This window comes from Macaca nemestrina, chromosome 3, assembly GCF_043159975.1.
Source record: "Macaca nemestrina isolate mMacNem1 chromosome 3, mMacNem.hap1, whole genome shotgun sequence".
In the NCBI taxonomy this organism is placed as follows: domain Eukaryota; kingdom Metazoa; phylum Chordata; class Mammalia; order Primates; family Cercopithecidae; genus Macaca; species Macaca nemestrina.
This window is the reverse complement of record NC_092127.1, coordinates 118,301,584-118,320,297: the sequence shown is the minus strand read 5'-3', so window position 1 is coordinate 118,320,297 and position 18,714 is coordinate 118,301,584. Positions and strand designations below refer to the sequence as shown.

The 18,714-nt window shown below is 45.3% G+C and overlaps 1 protein-coding gene and 1 pseudogene across 7 annotated transcripts in view; one reads left to right on the top strand and one right to left on the bottom strand.

Moving 5' to 3' along the window:
* The window catches only part of LOC105463533 (steroid 5 alpha-reductase 3), a 42,353-nt gene that overhangs the window by 19,734 nt on the left and 3,905 nt on the right, over positions 1-18,714 (bottom strand). For 5 of the 7 annotated variants that reach the window (XR_011621190.1, XM_071093379.1, XM_071093381.1 and 2 more), the window contains exons 2-4: positions 9,414-9,556; positions 4,314-4,511; positions 265-399 (exon numbers count right to left, since the gene is read on the bottom strand). Coding sequence is in view for 6 of the 7 variants with exons in the window: in XM_071093379.1 (XP_070949480.1) it covers positions 265-399; positions 4,314-4,511; positions 9,414-9,556 (476 nt within the window). In the remaining variant the exon portion in view is untranslated. Of the gene's footprint in view, positions 1-264; positions 400-4,313; positions 4,512-9,413; positions 9,557-17,549; positions 17,668-18,714 lie in introns of all 7 variants that reach the window. The other 2 variants (XM_071093380.1, XM_071093382.1) reach the window with 2 other exon arrangements.
* On the top strand, positions 12,299-17,552 carry LOC105463532 (rRNA-processing protein FCF1 homolog pseudogene; annotated as a pseudogene).

Sequence of the window (18,714 nt, the reverse complement as noted above, 5' to 3'; positions counted from 1 at the left end):
ACTCATGGTAACACTAGTTCTCACATGCTGATGAGACACAAAATGTAGAATCACAGAATGTCGGGGCTACTTGGGTCCAGAGAGGTCTTTCAATGTAAGGCTCTCATTTTCACAGATAGGAAGATCGAGGCCCAGAGAAGTGTCTTGCCAAAAATAAATATTTGATATAGTCGACTAGGGCAGGAAGGAAAAGTATGCAGGCCCATGGAGAACTAACTTCTGAGGGTTAAAATCCATATGCGGAGGCTTTAAAAGAGGTCTCACCTGCTTTATTTTTCCTGAGATTGCCGAGAATAACATGGCACTTATACTGATGGGCAGATGACCAGATGAACATCATCATCCCGAGAATATGGAACCACCGTGCTTGCATCAGTACATTTTTCCCTGTTACGTAGGCTATAGGAATAAGAATTGTTAGCCAACACTAAACAATTTCACAGGCTCAGGGAATTAAACAAATCATTTAGTCAGCAGAAACACAATTATCCACTTATTCTGTTCCTCAATATCCTAATGTAATTTCCCAAGTACAAAGAGGGGAACCTGTTCCTCAATATCCCGATGGAATTTCCTGATGTAATTTCCCAGTACAGAAGGCAGAGCTCTGTCTCTCTGGACAAAGGAGATATGTTCATCAGTTATGGGCAGCTTCAGTCCCCCGGCAGAGAATTCCATACAGACACATTCTCTTGCTTCTTCTCTAAATGGTTCAAGCACAAAGTTCAGCTCCCCTACTGTGATCTACTTTCGCATGGTAAGACTCTTTTGTGTTTACCTTGCTAAGTCCAGTTTTAAGTCTTCTTATGTTTTTTTTTTTTTTTTGAGGCGGAGTCTCGCTCTGTCGCCCAGGCTGGAGTGCAGTGGCCGGATCTCAGCTCACTGCAAGCTCCGCCTCCCAGGTTTACGCCATTCTCCTGCCTCAGCCTCCCGAGTAGCTGGGACTACAGGCGCCCGCCACCTCGCCCGGCTAGATTTTTGTATTTTTTAGTAGAGATGGGGTTTCACTGTGTTAGCCAGGATGGTCTCGATCTCCTGACCTCGTGATCCACCCGTTTCGGCCTCCCAAAGTGCTGGGATTACAGGCTTGAGCCACCGCGCCCGGCCAGTCTTCTTATGTTTTACAGTGAAGAAAAACACTTTCTAAGGAAATCTCTCTCTGAGCTACCATCCTGCTAGGGAGAGCCTGAAAGCAGAATGCTGACTCGACTAGCTCGGGCCAATGAAGGAAATCACCAGTGGAAAGGCTACCAGGGGGCTTTCTCAAAAGAGGGGGACAGTAAACTACAAGATGAACAACTCGATGCCATCCAGGTCTGGATAAGAGAGAACACAGTCGAGAGACTGAGTTTCAGAAGTGGAAACACTCAAAGCATCATCTTCCACTTTCTTCACTGGCTGCTAGGAAGAAGGGAAAAACACAGACCACCTGATGACCTGTGGAGCAAACCACTGGCTTCAGAAAAGCAAACAGAGACTTCCCTCTGAGCAGCAGGAAGCAGTTAGCCTAGTCTGAGGCTTGACTGAAGAAACAAATGTGTCCACTGATAATGGGCAAGAGCCTGAGGCTCTGGAGCCAAGGGGGAACCCTGAAAAGCTGATTCAAGTAAGAGAACCAAGGATCATGCAATTCCACATGGCCACCTCGAAGCAGGAATCAGTTAAGGACTGATGAAAATCCACTGGTCTACCTGTGTCAGTTTATTTTTTAAAAGCTTGTTTTATATAATCAATCTACTATAGTCTTTTAGTGTTTACAAGTTTAGGCATTTAACTACTAGGTTATATTTTTATAAGTTCAAAACAGACTGGGTACAGCGGTTCACACCTGCAATCCTGGCACTTTGGGGGACCAAGGCAGGAGGATCACTTGAGGGGTTTGAGACCAGCCTGCCAACATAGGGAGAACCTGTCTCTACAAAAATGAAATAAGCAAAATATTAAAAATACAGTTTTAAATCTGATAGGCTTCAAGAGCAAGTCAACAGGATGAAAAGTTAGAGTGTCTGGAATTTCAAATCACTAACAAGTCCTTTACTCTAAATGCAGAGAATTTACCTATGGGAAAAAGGATTTGTTAAGGGTAACACCAGAATTATAATGCAGGAAAAGGGAGGCAGATGGAAGGGTCACATTTCCTCAGTTCTACTCAGTATTTAATTATTTGTTTATTCACTAGTTACTTAAGGAGTGCCTACTAAGCCTGGCCCTGCTGCAGGTACAAAGGATAAAGCAGGAAATAAGTCAGGCAAGATCCCAGTCCTTATAGAGTTACATCCTAGTTTGCAGAGTCTTCTTTTCACTTTAAGAAGAACCCTGTGAAATCAGTATGTGTCAGTAATTACTAATGAAGGCTCTGAGGCTCAGAGAAGCTCAATGAGCCAAATGCAGGCCCATGAGACTCTGGAGCCCATGTTATTTCTATCACACCCTTTGGTTGGCAAATGCCCCAATGTGTTTTCTCTCAATGAATTACTGAAACTAACTTTCCCCATATTGTCCCAAATGATCCCAGATGACCCTTGAAGGACAAGAGGTGAAACAGAAAACAGCTTCAGAAAGGAGTGCTTGGAAAGTTATTTTTATGGGCTCCTCTTCCTTGACTGTCTATGCAGGAGGGAAGACAGAAGTTGAGATGCAGCCAGTAGAGGAAACTCTGGGAGAGGCAGGTAATGCCAACAGACATGAACACACTGAAAGCTAGCAGCCACCAAGCGCTCTGCAAAGTTCCTTTAGGGGGAGAACCAGCACTGCCCACCAGGAATGACAGCCCCTTCCATTGTACTGGCTGGCAGAATGCCACCACAGACATGCCAGGGAGGAATAAGTTCAGAGGAATCAGACAGAGAGATGCTAGCTAAGTGGCTGGAGCCAATGAATAATTCATGAATTGAGAAAGATCGTCAATAAATCCTCCTTTAAAATCACTCCTCTAGTCAGAGGCCTTAGGTTGAGCTACAGCAAAAGAGAGAAGACTTTCATGGGGCACTCGTACCAAAATCTAACCTGAGGAGGAAGCTCACTCACAGATTGTTGGAAATCACTAGAGTTTACGAGGATGGATAGGGCAGCTGGAAACATGGAGCCCTGGGTTTAGAGACAATGGTCATTACAGACCTACAGGGTCTAGACTGACAGATACTAGGGCTGCAAGGTCAGGTTAACCTCAGCACTATAAACTCATTTCCATCACCCCAAGTGACTTGATTTCTTTATAATCATGCATTGTTTTTACAAAAATGGTAGTCATATGTGTTAGATAACGTCCCCTCCTCCCCCCATAAAACAAAAAATCCGTTTCATTTCCTTCTCCTAAACAAGGTCATGGTTTGGCTTCCCTCTTCCTGGCTAGTGAGAGCTTAGAGACTAAAACACAATTTTCACTACCACAGTACTCTTTGTCCTCTCCCCTCAGGCAGCATCACTTGAAGAAAAGCTCTGTTGTGATGGGAACAATCACAAGAACTAAGTGGCAACAAAACGGCTCCCCACCCCCTCTGCAAATCCCAACTCCATGCAAGCACCACTCCCTTCCCTCATTTTCTTTTTTTTTTTTTTTTTTTTTTTTGAGACGGAGTCTCGCTCTGTCACCCAGGCTGGAGTGCAGTGGCCGGATCTCAGCTCACTGCAAGCTCCGCCTCCCGGGTTTACGCCATTCTCCGGCCTCAGCCTCCCGAGTAGCTGGGACTACAGGCGCCCGCCACCTCGCCCGGCTAGTTTTTTGTATTTCTTAATAGAGACGGGGTTTCACCGTGTTAGCCAGGATGGTCTCGATCTCCTGACCTCGTGATCCGCCCGTCTCGGCCTCCCAAAGTGCTGGGATTACAGGCTTGAGCCACCGCGCCCGGCCTTCTTTTCTTTTTTGAGATGGAGACTCGCTCTGTTGCCCAGGCTGAAGTGCAGTGGTGCCATCTTGGCTCACTGCAACCTCCACCTCCCGGTTTCAAGCAATTCTCCTGCCTCAGCCTCCCCAGTAGCTGGGACTACAGGCGTGTGCCACCACGCCTGGCTAACTTTTTTTTAATTTTTAGTAGAGACAGAGTTTCACCATGTTGGCCAGGCTAGTCTCGAACTCCTGGCCTCAAGTGATCCACCTGCCTCGGCCTCCCAAAGTGGTGGGATTACAGGTGTGAGCCACCATGCCCGGCCTTTTAAAATTGATTTGAGGCTCACCTCCTCAAAACTCTGCAAAATGCACTGGGCCTGTCTCTTTCTTTTGCATGTCTTACAATGCTTAGCAGAGCACAAACCCTGAGAGCACCTCATATACCCTGGGGTGGGAAGGAGCTCCTGGCAGGGCTGGACCCACTCACCATTCCTGCCATCCATTGGCACTTGGCTTAGCACAGTTAGGCCAACAAGGACATAGTAGACAAGTCCAAAACAGTACTGTACGACGTGAATCATGACATTGGAGAAGACACTGACGTAGAGGCACTCGAAGAGTCTTCGTATGCTGTGCAGCCACAGAAATACTAGCACTAAGAATGCAGACAGCGCCAGCTCCCCTCCTACAATTCAGAAGGCGACAGGGTCAGCATTTCTCTTCCGGGATTAATCCAAAGTTTTGTTTTTCCCTACTGTTAAGTAGAGTATGAAATTCCGTCTAACATCTTCCTTTTTGGTAGTAAGGAAGAAATGGGCCAAATGAAGTCAAGGAATTTGACTTCACTCAGATTACACAGTTATACAGTAATATAGTGACAGGGCTGGCCCAAACACCCATCCCTCGACTCTGCTTCATTGTTTGACAGCCTTCCAGGCTTCATGGGACATCGTGGTCAGGAGGTCTGTGAAGAGGTCTGTGGGTCTCTGGTCCCTGGCACTAACAGCCAGATGCAAACTGTCTGGAAAAGTTCCCAGTGGCCTCTGAGTGGCCCTAGCCATGGGATTCCCAGCATCTCAGGCACCACAGAGGCAGAGATGGGAACAGGAACAGAAACAGAGTTATGCATTTTTTTCCACATTAAAAACAAGAAATTATACTTTTAGAGGGATGGTGAGCCCAAGATCTACTTCCCCACCTGTCTTTCACGACCTGCCCACCAAAAAATCTGAAGAAAAGCTGGCTTTAAAAAACACACACTTAGTTTTTCTCTTTTTATTTTTTGTTTTTTGGTTAATTTTATGTGTCAACTTCTTTATTTTATTTTTGAGACAGGGTCTTGCTCTGTCACCTAGGCTGGAGTGCAGTGGCATAGTCAGGCCTCACTGCAGCTTTGAACTCCTGAGCTCAAGTGATCCTGTCTCAGCCTCCTGAGTAGCTAGGACTACAGTCATGTGCCACCACGCCTGACTAATTAAAAAAAATTTTTTTTTTTTTTGTAGAGACAGGGTCTCCCTATGTTGCCCAGGCTGGTCTCGAACTCCCGGCCTCAAGCCATCCTCCAGCCTCAGCCTCCCAAAGTGCTGGAATTTTAGGTGTGAGATACCACGCCCTGTCACTTAAAAAAAAAAAAATGAGTCACAGCTGGGCGCGGTGGCTCATGCCTGTAATCTTAGCACTTTGTGAGGCCGAGGCGGGTAGACTGCCTGAGCTCAGGAGTGAAACCTCATCTCTACTAAAAATACAAAAAATTAGCCAGGCATGGCAGCAAGCTACTCGGGAGGCTGAGGTAGGAGAATTGCTTGAACCCAGGAGGTGGCGGCTGCAGTGAGCCAAGATCGGGCCACTGCACTCCAGCCTGGGAGACAGAGTGAGACTGTATCTCCATTTAAAAAAAAAAGTCTCATATACACACACACACACACACGCATGCACAACACCATAAAGATGCAACTTAATTAACTTTTACAAATTAAGCCAACCAATCCCACCCATATAACAGCACTCAGATCCAGAAACAGAACACTTTAGGGAGCTGAGGTTGGAGGAGAGTGCTTGAGACCAGGAGTTTGAGACCAGCCTGGGCAACACAGCAGGTCCCCCATCTCTAAAAACATTTAAAAAAATTAGCTGGGCACGGTGGCATGCACCTGTAGTCCCAACTACTCAAGAGGCAGAGGAGGGAGGATCGCTTGAGCCCAGGATTTAAAGGCCGCGGTGAGCTATGATCATGCCATGGCACTCCAGCCTGGACAACACAGCGAGACCCTCTCTCTTAAAAAAAAAAAAAAGAAAAAAAAAATGAAACAAACAAAAGAAACAGGCTGGGTGCAGTGGCTCATGCCTGTAATCCCAGCACTTTGGGAGGCCAAGGTGGGTGGATCACGAGGTCAGGAGTTCGAGACCAGCCTGGCCAACATAGTGAAACCCCGTCTCTACTGAAAATACAAAAATTAGCCAGGCATGGTGGCACATGCCTGTAGTCCCAGCTACTCAGGAGGCTGAGGCAGGAGAATTACTTGAACCCGGGAGAGGGAGGTTACAGTGAGTTGAGATCAGGCCACTGCACTCCGCCTGGGCAACAGAGCCAGACTCCATACTGAAAAAAAAAAAAAAAAAAAAAAAAGGGCCGGGCGCGGTGGCTCAAGCCTGTAATCCCAGCACTTTGGGAGGCCGAGACGGGCGGATCACGAGGTCAGGAGATCGAGACCATCCTGGCTAACATGGTGAAATCCCGTCTCTACTAAAAAATACGAAAAACTAGCCGGGTGAGGTGGCGGGCGCCTGTAGTCCCAGCTACTCGGGAGGCTGAGGCAGGAGAATGGCGTAAACCCAGGAGGCGGAGCTTGCAGCGAGCTGAGATCCGGCCACTGCACTCCAGCCTGGGCTACAGCGCGAGCGAGACTCCCTCTCAAAGAAAAAAAAAAGAAAAAGAAACAGAACACGACCAGCACCCCCTAGTGTTCCCTTCCAGGCACTACCCCTCCCCCAAACTTACCATGGGGAACAACCCCTATCCTGACCTCTATCAGCACAGATTAGCTTTGACTGTTTTTGTATTTTAAATGAACTAAAACTTAGTTTTAACTCCTTAGGAACAAGTTAAAGCAAACAAATAGAATTCCTCATATCCTCACAACCAACCCTCCAAATACGAAACCACCCCAGTCAGTCCCACAGTAAACAAATGAAGAGATGAAGTTTTAATGAGTGGAGTGAGATCCACTGATGTATCCTGCCCTCCCAAAGAGGATGTACAAGGGTTTGCTCTTTTTTTTGAGATGGAGTCTTGCTCTGTCACCCAGGCTGGAGTGGAGTGACATGATCTCAGCTCACTGCAACCTTTGCCTCTTGGGTTCAAGCCATTCTCCTGCCTCAGCCTCCTGAGTAACTGGGATTACAGGCACGTGCCACCATGCCCAGCTAATCTTTTGTATTTTTAGTAGAGACAGGGTTTCACCATGTTGGCCAGGCTGGTCTCGAACTCCTGACCTCAAGTGATACACCTGCTTCAGCCTCCCAAAGTGCTGGGATTACAGGCATGAGTCACTGTCTACTGTGCCCAGCAGGGTTTGTTCTTTTTTTTTTTTTTTGAGATGGAGTCTCACTCTGTCCTCTTAGTCTAGAGTGCAATGGTGCAATCTTGGCTCGCTGCAACCTCTGTCTCTTGGGTTCAAGCGATTCTCTCACCTCAGGCTACCGAGTAGCTGGGGTTACAGGCATGCGCCAGCACACCCAACTAAGTTTTGTATTTTTAGTAGAAATGGAATTTCACCCTGTTGGCTAGGGTGGTCTTGAACTCTTGACCTCAAGTGATCTGCCCACCTTGGCCTCCCAAAGTGCTGGGATAACAGACATAAGCCACCACACCCAGCTGGGGTTTGCTCTTCTAATTGTCATCTCTTGCAACCAGTTTCTCTGGTTATACAGAAAAGGACAGTTTCCAGGGTGCCAGTGGTTTGGCCACTGGAACAAAGGACAGAGATAAAACCAGAACAATTTGTTTCTAATTCTGCCCCTCACACTCTGCCTGACCTTAATTGAGGACATTTCATAGTTTTCACCTTCAATTCTTTATTTTTATTGTTATTTTTTTTGAGACGGAGTCTCACTCTGTTGCCCAGGCTGGAGTGCAGTGGGGCAAGCTCGGCTTACTGCAAGCTCTGCCTCCCGGGTTCACACCATTCTCCTGGCTCAGCCTCCCGAGTAGCTGGGACTACAGGCGCTCGCCACCACGCCTGGCTAATTTTTGTATTTCTAGTAGAGACGGGGTTTCACCCTGTCAGGATGGTCTTGATCTCTTGACCTCGTGATCCGCCCGCCTCGGCCTCCCAAAGTGCTGGGATTACAGGCGTGAGCTACTGTGCCCGGCCCAGTTCGTTATTTTAAAAACTGTGCTGGCTGGGCGCAGTGGCTCACACCTGTAATCCCAGCACTTTGGGAGGCCCAGGCAGGCGGATCACTTGAGGTTGGGAATTTGAGACCAGCCTGACCAACATGGAGAAACCCCATCTCTCTACCAAAAATACAAAATTAGCTAGGCATGCCTGTAATCCCAGCTACTCAGGAGGCTGAGACAGGAGAATCACTTGAACCTGGGAGGCAGAGGTTGCAGTGAGCCGAGATCGTGCCATTGCATTCCAGCCTGGGCAACGTGAGTGAAACTCCGTCTCAAAAAACAAAAAACTGTTTTACATATTCTTCATCCTGATGCTGAGGATGGCAAATTTAAAGGCTATTTTGTAATCGTCTGTTCAACAACTGTTTAGTCAGTTTTATTATACTACCAAAGCCTTGCAGCATAACATTTTTTTCCATGTTTTTCAAAAAGTAATTTTTATTTATTTTATTCATTCATTTATTTATTTATTTGAGATGAAGTCTCCCTCTGTTGCCCAGGCCTGGAGTGCAGTAGTTCAGTCTCAGCTCATGGCAACTTCCACCTCCCAGGTTCAAGCGATTCTCTTGCCTCAGCCTCCCGAGTAGCTGGGATTACAATAAGCGCCTGCCACCACACCCAGCTAATTTTTGTATTTTTAGTAGAGTCAGGGTTTCACCCCATTGGCCAGGCTGGTCTTGAACTCCTGATCTCAAGTGATCCACCCGTCTTGGCCTCTCAAAGTACTGGGATTACAGGTACGAATGAAAAAGTAATTTTAAAATCACATTTCTGGAGTTCTAAGTCATGATTTTGGTTGGAACAGTATAAATGATAACTGTTTCCAGACAAAACCGATGGATCCTAAAAGCTTTCCCCCTTTTGTGTAAAGACTTCTTTATACATTTATCAACAGTACTAAAAATACCAGAGGGAGGACAGCCAGTTCTGTACACAGCACAGCACTTGCTGGGAAGTCAGAAGTGCTAACTCTTGGCTCTGTCTCCTTCTCAGGGAAGGGCTTAGGGACATCCCTTTGGCCATCCAGCAATGAACCGTGCAAAGTTCTTTTTTGCCCTCATACTCCACTTCCCAGGCCCTTCTGAGGAGGCGCCTGAGAGAGGAGACAAAATGCCAAAAACCGCTCCCTTGCGGACAGGAACGACAGGAATAGGATGCAGTGTTGTCATAAGCCGGGGGAGTGCTTACCCTGGAACTGTGCCGCCCCGAGAATTCTGAGCAAACCATGAAGCCAGCTTGGAAAAGGTGCTCCCAGGAACAGAGATTGAGAAAGGCACCAAAGCAGGAAGCCATTCCACAGCACTGAGATGATATAAAAGTGGGAAAAATATCTGCAAAAGGAAAACAAGTGAGGCAATAATTAGGTTAAATCCACTTTAAGCTGTTATACGGGAAGATTATTTTTAGTTTCTCTGTCTTTCCCTACCCCTCCATTCCCAAAGTATACTTTTTCTTTTTAATAGAATCCGAATCCTGTAGGTGTTCAGATTTTTAAAATTTCCTTTCAAATAATGGGACCAGTTAACTTTCAGGAAAAAGAGGCCTCTCTGAGGTTAACAAGAACGCAACCGACTGTGTTAAACTTAGAATAAAGTTTAGTTAGCAATCTCTCAGATTGCTGGGTAACAGAATTGGGTTCAAGTTCCCAAAACGGAGGCTGCAGGTCCTTGCAAAGAGAACCTAGATTGTGCTAAAACAAGCTAAATCTGTGAAAGATTTTGATTTCTATATCCCAAACAATATTGCAGTAATAGCCATACAACTGCTACACACGATTTGCATAATCACAAACACTTGGGGCTAGAGGAAGTAAAAGATCTTTAGGCATGACTCAGTGTTTTTCCAAATTAGGTTGACCTAAATTACTTTTATTATACCATGACTAATACTACAATCATAAAACTAGGTATTAACTCCTTATGGTTATAATTCTCAGACAACTATAGGGCCTGTTTTGCAATCAACACATCTACAAACTAAATACAAACAGGACCACAAAACCAATGCAATTGAAATTAGCAATGTTAATTTAATGTGAAAGACGATGTTGATTTGCTGAAACAAAAAAATCACCCTATATGGCACAAGGGCCTAGGGCCTAGCAGGTTCTTCTTTTTTTTTTTTTCTTTTGAGACAGGGTCTTGCTGTGTCGTCCAGGCTGGAGTGCAGTGTCGTGATCACAGTTCACTGCAACATTGACCTCCCAGGCTCAAGTGATCCTCACACCTCAGCTTTCCAAGTAGCTGGGACCACAGGCGTGTAGTAGTCCACCATGCCTGGCTACCTTTTAAATTTTTTATAGAGATGCGATCTCCCTATGTTGCCCAGGCTGGTCTCAAACTCCTGGGCTCAAGAGATCCCTCCCACATTGGCTTCCCAAAGTGCTGGGATTACAGGTGTGAGCCACCATGTCCAGCCCCTCATGGGTTCTTTTGAGGTCTGTTTATGTATACTTTTCTATTTTTTTCTATTCATTCTGAAATCTTTCTGACTCTATAGAGTGCCTGGCGGTCATCTGGCTTTCCCTGGTCTTCAATGCATCGTGTATATATTAAATCCCACTCCTTCTTTTCTTTTTCTCATTAGTCTATGACAATAAAAGAAAACCTGGCGCCAAAAGAGGATTAAACATAATCTCAGGGGCTCCTCCAGATGATCCAGAATATGCTTGTAAGAGAATGCACAGCCCCTGAGATCATGCCTACACACTCAGTCTGATAAACTCTGATCCAACCTGATCACTCCATGGCAACCCACTCCACTCTGCCAATTACTGTTAGCAAATTCTATCACTGGCCAGGCATGGTGACTCATGCCTGTAATCCCAGGGCTTTGGGAGGCCAAAGTGAGAGGATCCCTTGAGGCCAGGAGTTTGAGGTTATAGTGAGCTATGGTCCTGCTTCTGCACTGCAGCCTGGGCAACAGAGCAAGACCCTGTGTCTTAAAAAATAAATAAATAAAATTCTACCACTGGATTTGCCATCTCTGGCCACACAGAACAAGAATTTATTTCCACACAACAGCTCTTAAACTATTTGAAGAGAGCCATCCTGTGATTCCCAATTGGGATCTTCTCCAGGCTCAAGAGCCTACTTTTCACAGAAGTTCATGCATCAAGGTCAATCGCCACCCGTGGCTACTGATCTTCAGTTATACCACAGGGTCTTCCTTAAGATACGCTTCCCACAACTGACCCCAGGTATGGGCTAAGCTTCGTGGAGCAGAGTGGAAGGTCAAGAACATGCTATTCTGCAGGCTCCCAGGAAAAGGCAGGAGGGACAGCTTCTGAAGGACAATTTCTCGACCAGCCACTTTACCTACTTAATTTTTTCACAAATATTTACTGAGCACTTCGAATGCGTTGGGCAATATTCTAGAAGCTGGGAACTCGGCAGGGAGTAAACAGACCAGGTCTCTGCCTTGATGGAGTTTACCTTACGGTGGAGAGTCAGACAGTCAACAACTAAACCTGCAGACATCTAGCATAATGCTGGGTCAGGGGACAGAGGGTGCAGAGGGGAGGCTGTTCTGGATGGGTGGTCAAGGATGGCTTCTCTGGAAGTGACATTTGGCTAGAAGGAGTCATCTTTTTGGATTTCCAGGGGAAGAACTTTCTAGGCAGAAGAAATAACAACTGCAAAGGCAATGAGGTGGGTGTATATTAGCAGTGTTCAAGGAACATTAAAAGACATCTGTGCAGCTGCTGTGGCATGGCCAACGGTGAGCGTAGAAGGTGAGGCAGGAGTGGGGAGAGGACATGAAGCCCTGTAAGGCCACTAGTTTTTATAATGAGGAGCCATTTGGGCAGAGGAGTGACTTGAGGCAGTAATTTACGTTTTAAAAATCCCTCTAGCCTACCCGGGAGGTGGAGGTTGCAGTGAGCCAAGATCGTGCCATTGCACTCCACCCTAGGCAACAGAGTGAGACTCCGTCTCAAATAAATTAAATAAATAAATAAATAAATAAATAAATAAATAAATAAATAAATAAAATCCCTCTAGCCTGGGCAACATAATGAGGCCCCATCTCTACTAAAAAAAAAAAAAAAAAAAAAAAAAAGAAATAAAAAAATTTGCCGTGTGTGATGATGCATGCCTGTAGTTCTAGCTACTCGGGAGGCCAAGCAGTAAGTGGTGGTCATGCCACAGCACTCCAGCCTGGGTGACAAAGCGAGATTCTGTCTCAAAACAAACAAACAAAACCCTAAAAATCCTTCTGGCTGATGGATTCTGGAGATAGGTGGTGGTGATAGTTGGATAACAAGATGAATGTATTTAAAGCTACCTAACTATATATTTAAAAAAATTTAAAAAGTAAAATTTAAGTTATGTATACTTTACCACAATAAAAACATTTTAAAAGGCAGCAAAAGACGCTGGGTGCGGTGGCTCAGGCCTGTAATCCCACCACTTTAGGAGGCCGAGGTGGGCGGATTACCTGAGTTCAGGAGTTCCAAACCAGCCTGGACAACATGGTGAAACCCTGTTTCTACTAAAAATACAAAAATTAGCCAGGCGTGCTGGCACATGCCTGTAATCCCAGCTACTTGGGACGCTGAGATAGGAGAATCGCTTAAACCCAGGGGGCAGAGGTTATAGTGAGCCGAGATTGCACCACTGCACTCCAGCCCGGGAGACAGAGCAATACTTTGTCTCAAAAAAAAAAAAAAAAGGAGGCAAAAGAAAGCATTGGTCATATATTTCATTATTCTTTAAGTGAAAATATATCCCTCTGGTAACTACGTAGAGAATAGTCTAGTTGTGGGGGTAAGAGGTACCAGGTAGAGCGTGGCAAAACAGTTAAGACTATTTAATTCCTCTTCCTAACAATCCTATGAAGCTTATATTGTTATCTTCATGTGGCAGATGAGAAACCCAAGGCTCAGAGAGGTTAAGTTACTTATCCAATGTCAGACAGTAAGCGGCAGCCCTGATGACTGTGAAGTTAAAATCATACTATTGTGCTCTCATTCATGCAATCTAGGCATGCCTGAACTTGCTTTTCTATCCTTATGTTACACGTACCGATTTATATCAAGCCTAAAGTCAAGCATATCACTCAAGTGGGTTTTGTGTAAGTTGCTAGGCTACACCATGCTGTGCTCTACTTGTGTCATGGTGTCTTTCATTCACGGGCATATTGTGTTGCTTTTTATTCCCACATTTTATTTTGCTTGCCTGATTTCCCTCCATACATTTTCTTTTTTCTTTTTTTAGACTGAGTCTCGCTCTGTCGCCCAGGCTGGAGTTCAGTGGCACGATCTCGGTTCATTGCAAACTCTGCCTCCTGGGTTCACGCCATTCTTCTGCCTCAGCCTCCCGAGTAGCTGGGACTACAGGCTTCTGCCATCACGCCCGGCTAATTTTTGGTATTTTTAGTAGAGATGGGGTTTCACAGTGTTAGCCAGGATGGTCTGGATCTCCTGATCTTGTGATCCGCCCACTTTGGCCTCCTGAAGTGCTGGGATTACAGGCATGAGCCACCTCACCAGGCCTATACATTTTCTATTCTTTAGAGCAAGTCATAGCTCTTGTTTGTTTTTAAAGACCCAGCTTGAACCTCCAAAAGCTGATCTAAAATCTCCACTGTCGTCTGTTTTGGACACTCTCCTTTTTTCCTCCTTTGGCACTATGCTTACTTGTAGCACTGTTGTCCAAGTCCTTGCAAGTAGGGATAAGGTGATCCTTATAGGATAATACAAGGTGCTGAGTGAGCCCTCCCTCGCTTAACAAACATTTGAGTGCTTTAAGTCACAACTGCTCCAGGCTCTGGGGATACAGCAGCAAACGCAACAGACAATTCCTGCCCTTGTGGAGCTTACACAAGCGTACGTGCACACACACAAGCACAAAGTAAATTTTATAGCATGTCAGGTGATACTACTGAGAAAACTAAAGCAGAAAAGGGGAAGAAGGAATGCTTGGATGGCAGAATTATAATATCAAACAAAATAGACACGGAGGGGCCTCATTGAGAAGGTAATATTTGAGTAGAATTATAGGAAGTGAGGGGATAAACCACGTGGCTATGCGGGGAAAGGCCTTTCCAGGTAGAGGGAAACAGGCAGTGCAGGTAGGAGAGAAAACTAGCAGAAATGCCCTCAAACCTGGAATAGAGCCAGACGGGGCAAACTAGAGATAAAGTCAGTAAGGTAGTGGGAATGAGACCATATGAGGTCTTGGGCTTTTACTGTGAGTTAGAAGCTACTCTACGGTTTGGGGCCTACAAGACATAATCTATTTTTAATAGTAATACACATTTGCTGGCCGAGCGCAGTGCCTCACACCTGTAATCTCAGCACTTTGAAAGGCTGAGGTGGGCGGATCATCTGAGGTCAGGAGTTCAAGACGAGCCTGGCCAACATGATAAAACCCCATCTCTACTAAAAATACAAAAATTAGCCAGGTGTGGTGGGGCACACCTGTAGACCCAGCTTCTTGGGAGGCTGAGACAAGAGAATCACTTGAACCCAGAGATGGGAGGCTGCAGTGAGCCCAGATTGCGCCACTGCACTCCAGCCTGGGCAACAGAGTGAGACTCCATCTCAAAACAAACAAACAAAAATGTACTTGCTGACTGCTGGAACAGACTCCAGGCCCCAGTCAGAGGCGTTATGGGATTAAGGAGGGGAATTAATGTTTACTGAGTTCTGGTTAGATTCCTGGCCCTGTGCTGAATGCTTTAGTATCACCACCAATGAGACCAACAGGTGCTATCGTGTCCAAAATTGGTTCCTTCCGGTGGGTTTCTGGTCTTGCTGACTTCAAGAATGAAGCTGCAGACCCTGGTGGTGAGTGTTACAGTTCTTAAAGATGGTATGTCTGGAGTTTATTCCCTCAGATGTTCAGATGTGTCCAGAGTTTCTTCCTTCCAGTGGGTTGGTGGTCTCACTTGACACCAGGAGTGAAGCCACAGACCTTCGTGGTGAGTGTTACAGCTCATAAAGGTAGTACAGACCCCAACAGTGAGCAGTAGCACGATTTATTGTGAAGAGCAAAAACACAAACCTTCCACAGCATAGAAGTGCGCGTTGTCGCTCCCAGCTCCAGTGGCCAGCTTTTATTCCCTAAATTGGCACCACCCATATTCTGCTGATTGGCCCATTATACAGAGTGCTGATTGGCCCATTTTACAGAGTGCTGATTGGTCCATTTTACAGAATGCTGATTGGTCAGTTTTTACAAAGCGCTGATTGCTGCGTTCACAAACCTTTAGCTAGACACAGAGCGCTGATGGGTGCGTTTTTACAGAGCGCTGATTGGTGCCTTTACAAACCTTTAGCTAGACAGAAAAGTTCTCCAAGTCCCCACTCGACCCAGGAAGTCCAGGTGGCTTCACCTCTCACTATTATGCTAATACTCTAATGCACACCATCACCATCTCTTGCCTGGACCACCACAGTAGCCTTTTATCCAGTCTTCTCCACATGATGGCCAATCATCCTTTAAAACATAAATCACACAATGCAATGCCTCCCCCTCCCACACAAAGCCCTCAGTAGCTTCCACTCACTCAGAATAACATCCAAACTCCAGCATAGGTTGCAAGGCCCCGGCAAGCTGCTGTCCCCCCAACCCCATCCATCCTTCTATGTTGTCACTCATGCCCACTCCAGTCTTGCTCATGATCAAATAACCCTGCTGGATTTCCTCTAAAGCACTTGTAGTCATCTGAAATTATCTGGCTGGTTTTACAATATTTATTGACATGTTACTGTCTGCCTTCCTAGAAGATAAGCTCTAAGGAGCCTAGAATGATTCCTGGCACACAGTAGGTATCTATAAACACTAGTTAAATAAATGAATGAGAGAAGGTAAGCACCTCTTCTGAAGTTACTCTCAGAGTAGGCATCCAGCTAATCGACAAACTAATTAAACCTCAAACTACTTTTTGTCATTCATTCAAAACACACTGATCAAGGTCCTTATTACCAGTCAGGCGTTAAGCTAGGGATATGGTAGCAAACAAGACAAATATAAACGCATGAAAAGTTTACAGTCTAGAGCAGGGGTTCTCACCATTTCTCCATCATAGACCCCTTTGACAGTTTGGGGAAGGCTACAGCCCTTCTCCAAATATTATACAAGCACAGGAGTGTGGCATGACCATGGGGAAGCAAGAGAAAACCAGGAAATATGCGACCATGAAGCGAATGCTTAGTCTCGGAGATCAGAGGCTTAAAGAAAAGGATAGATTAAAACCTAAAAAGAAAGAAAAGAAGGATCCCAGTGTGTTAAAGGAAAGAGAAATTCCCCAATACCCTACCTGCTTATTTTTCCAGTATAATACACAGCTGGGTCCCCCTTACCACATCCTCATTGATATCAACCTTTGCCAACTTTTCCATAAAAGCTGAACTGGACTTAGTGCAGTCCATGATGGACTGTCTGTATGCCAAGTGTATTCCTTGTATAACTGATTATATAATGCCTGAAATTGAGAAATTGGAGCAGAAGTATCAAGTGACTCTAAGAATCACCAAGGATCCAAGATTTGAAGGATTACCATGTACACACAAAGGAACCTATGCAGATGACTGCTTAGTACAGAGAGTAACTCAGCATAAGTGTTATATTGTGGCCACAGTTGACTGGGACCTTAAAAGAAGAATCCCTAAGGTTCCTGGAGTTCCTATCATGTACATTTCTAACCATAGATACAACATTGAATGAATGCTAGATGATTATGGAGCCCCTCGATTCTAATTCTTATAAGACAGTTCCTCTGCCTTTCTTCAACGAACTTTTTCTTATTGCCAGTTCATTACACATGCAAGAGCGTGAATTATTATTCTGTTGACCTATTTGCTCTATTATGAGCTGAGGATGGTTAAATATGCTCACCCCCGCTTTTTTTTTTTTTTTTTGTGATGAAGTTTTGCTCTTGTTGCCCAGGCTGGAGTGCAGTGGCACAGTCTCAGCTCACTGCAGCCTCTGCTTCGCAGGTTTGGGCGATTGTCCTGCCTCAGCCTCCTGAGTGGCCAGCTAATTTTTTTTTTGTTTTTTTGTATTTTTAGTAGAGACAAATACATATTTTTAGCACAGAAAAATATGCCTTGGCCTCCCAGGGTGCTGGGATTGCAGGTATGAGCCACCGTGCTTGGCCTGCTCACTTTTTGATGCTGGTTTGAAATTGATATTTTGTCTCATAAAAATGTTAGGCGAGGCCGGGCACAGTGGCTCACGCCTGTGGTCCCGGTGCTTTGGGAGGCCGAGGTAGGTAGGTGGATCTTCTGAGGTCAGGAGTTCAAGACCAGTTGGCCAACATGGTGAAACCCCATGTCTACTAAAAATGCAAAAACTGTCTGTGCATGGTGGTGCATACCTGTGTTCCCGGCTGCTGGGGGGCTTAGGCAGCAGAATCGCTTGAACGCAGGAGGTAGATGTTGCAGTGAGCCGATATTGCGCCATTGCACTCCGGCCTGGGCAACAAGAGTGAAACCCTGTCTCAAGAAAAAAAAAGAAAAAAAAAAAAAGAAAATTTAGGCCAGGCACACAGTGACTCACACCTATAATCCCAGCACTTTGGGAGGCCAAGGTGGGCAGATCATCTGAGGTCAGGAGTTCCAGGCCAGCTTGGACAACATGGCGAAACCCCATCTCTACTAAAAATACAAAAAAAAATTAGCCAGGTGTGGTGTCACATGCCTGTAATCCCAGCTACTGGCGGTGCTGAGGCAGGAGAATCGCTTAAACCCAGGAGGTGGAGGTTGCAGTGAGCGGAGACTGGGCCATGGCACTCCAGCCTGGATGACAGAGTAAGACCGTCTCAAAAAAAAAAAAAAAAAATTAATGATAGTCGAAAGGTACAAAATCTTATACAGGAAAAATATGTTTTATGCCTTTTTTGAGTTATATTGTACAGTGTGTTGCATATACTTAATAATGGAGTATTACACATTTCAAAATTGATGTTCTCATCACAGAAGTGTATCTGAAGTGTTGGATATGTTAACTAGCTTGATTTAATTATTCCACATCTCATCCACAATTTATGACATCACTTTGTAACCTATAAATTTATACGATGATAAATTGTCAATTTACAAAAAAAATTATACAAGCATAAAGTAAAATGCAGCGGGCTTACAAAGGAACCAATTATAGTGACATACAAGTAATGCAACTACTAAAAAACAAATTTGCAATATAGTAATATGTATATTTCTTTCTTTCTTTTTCAGACAGAGTTTTAATCTTGTCGCCCAGGCTGGAGTGCAGTGGCGCAATCTTGGCTCACTTCAACCTATACCTCCCAGGTTCAAGCTATTCTCCTACCTCAGCCTCCCGAGTAGCTGGAATTACTGGTGCTCACCACCATGCCTGGCTAATTTTTGTATTTTCAGTAGAGATGGGGTTTCACCATTTCGGCCAGGCTGGTCTGGAACTCCCAACCTCAGGTGATCCACCCGCCTCAGCCTCCCAAAGTGCTGGGATTACAGGCATAAGCCACTGCACCCGGCCTGTAATATGTATACTTCTTAATGTGT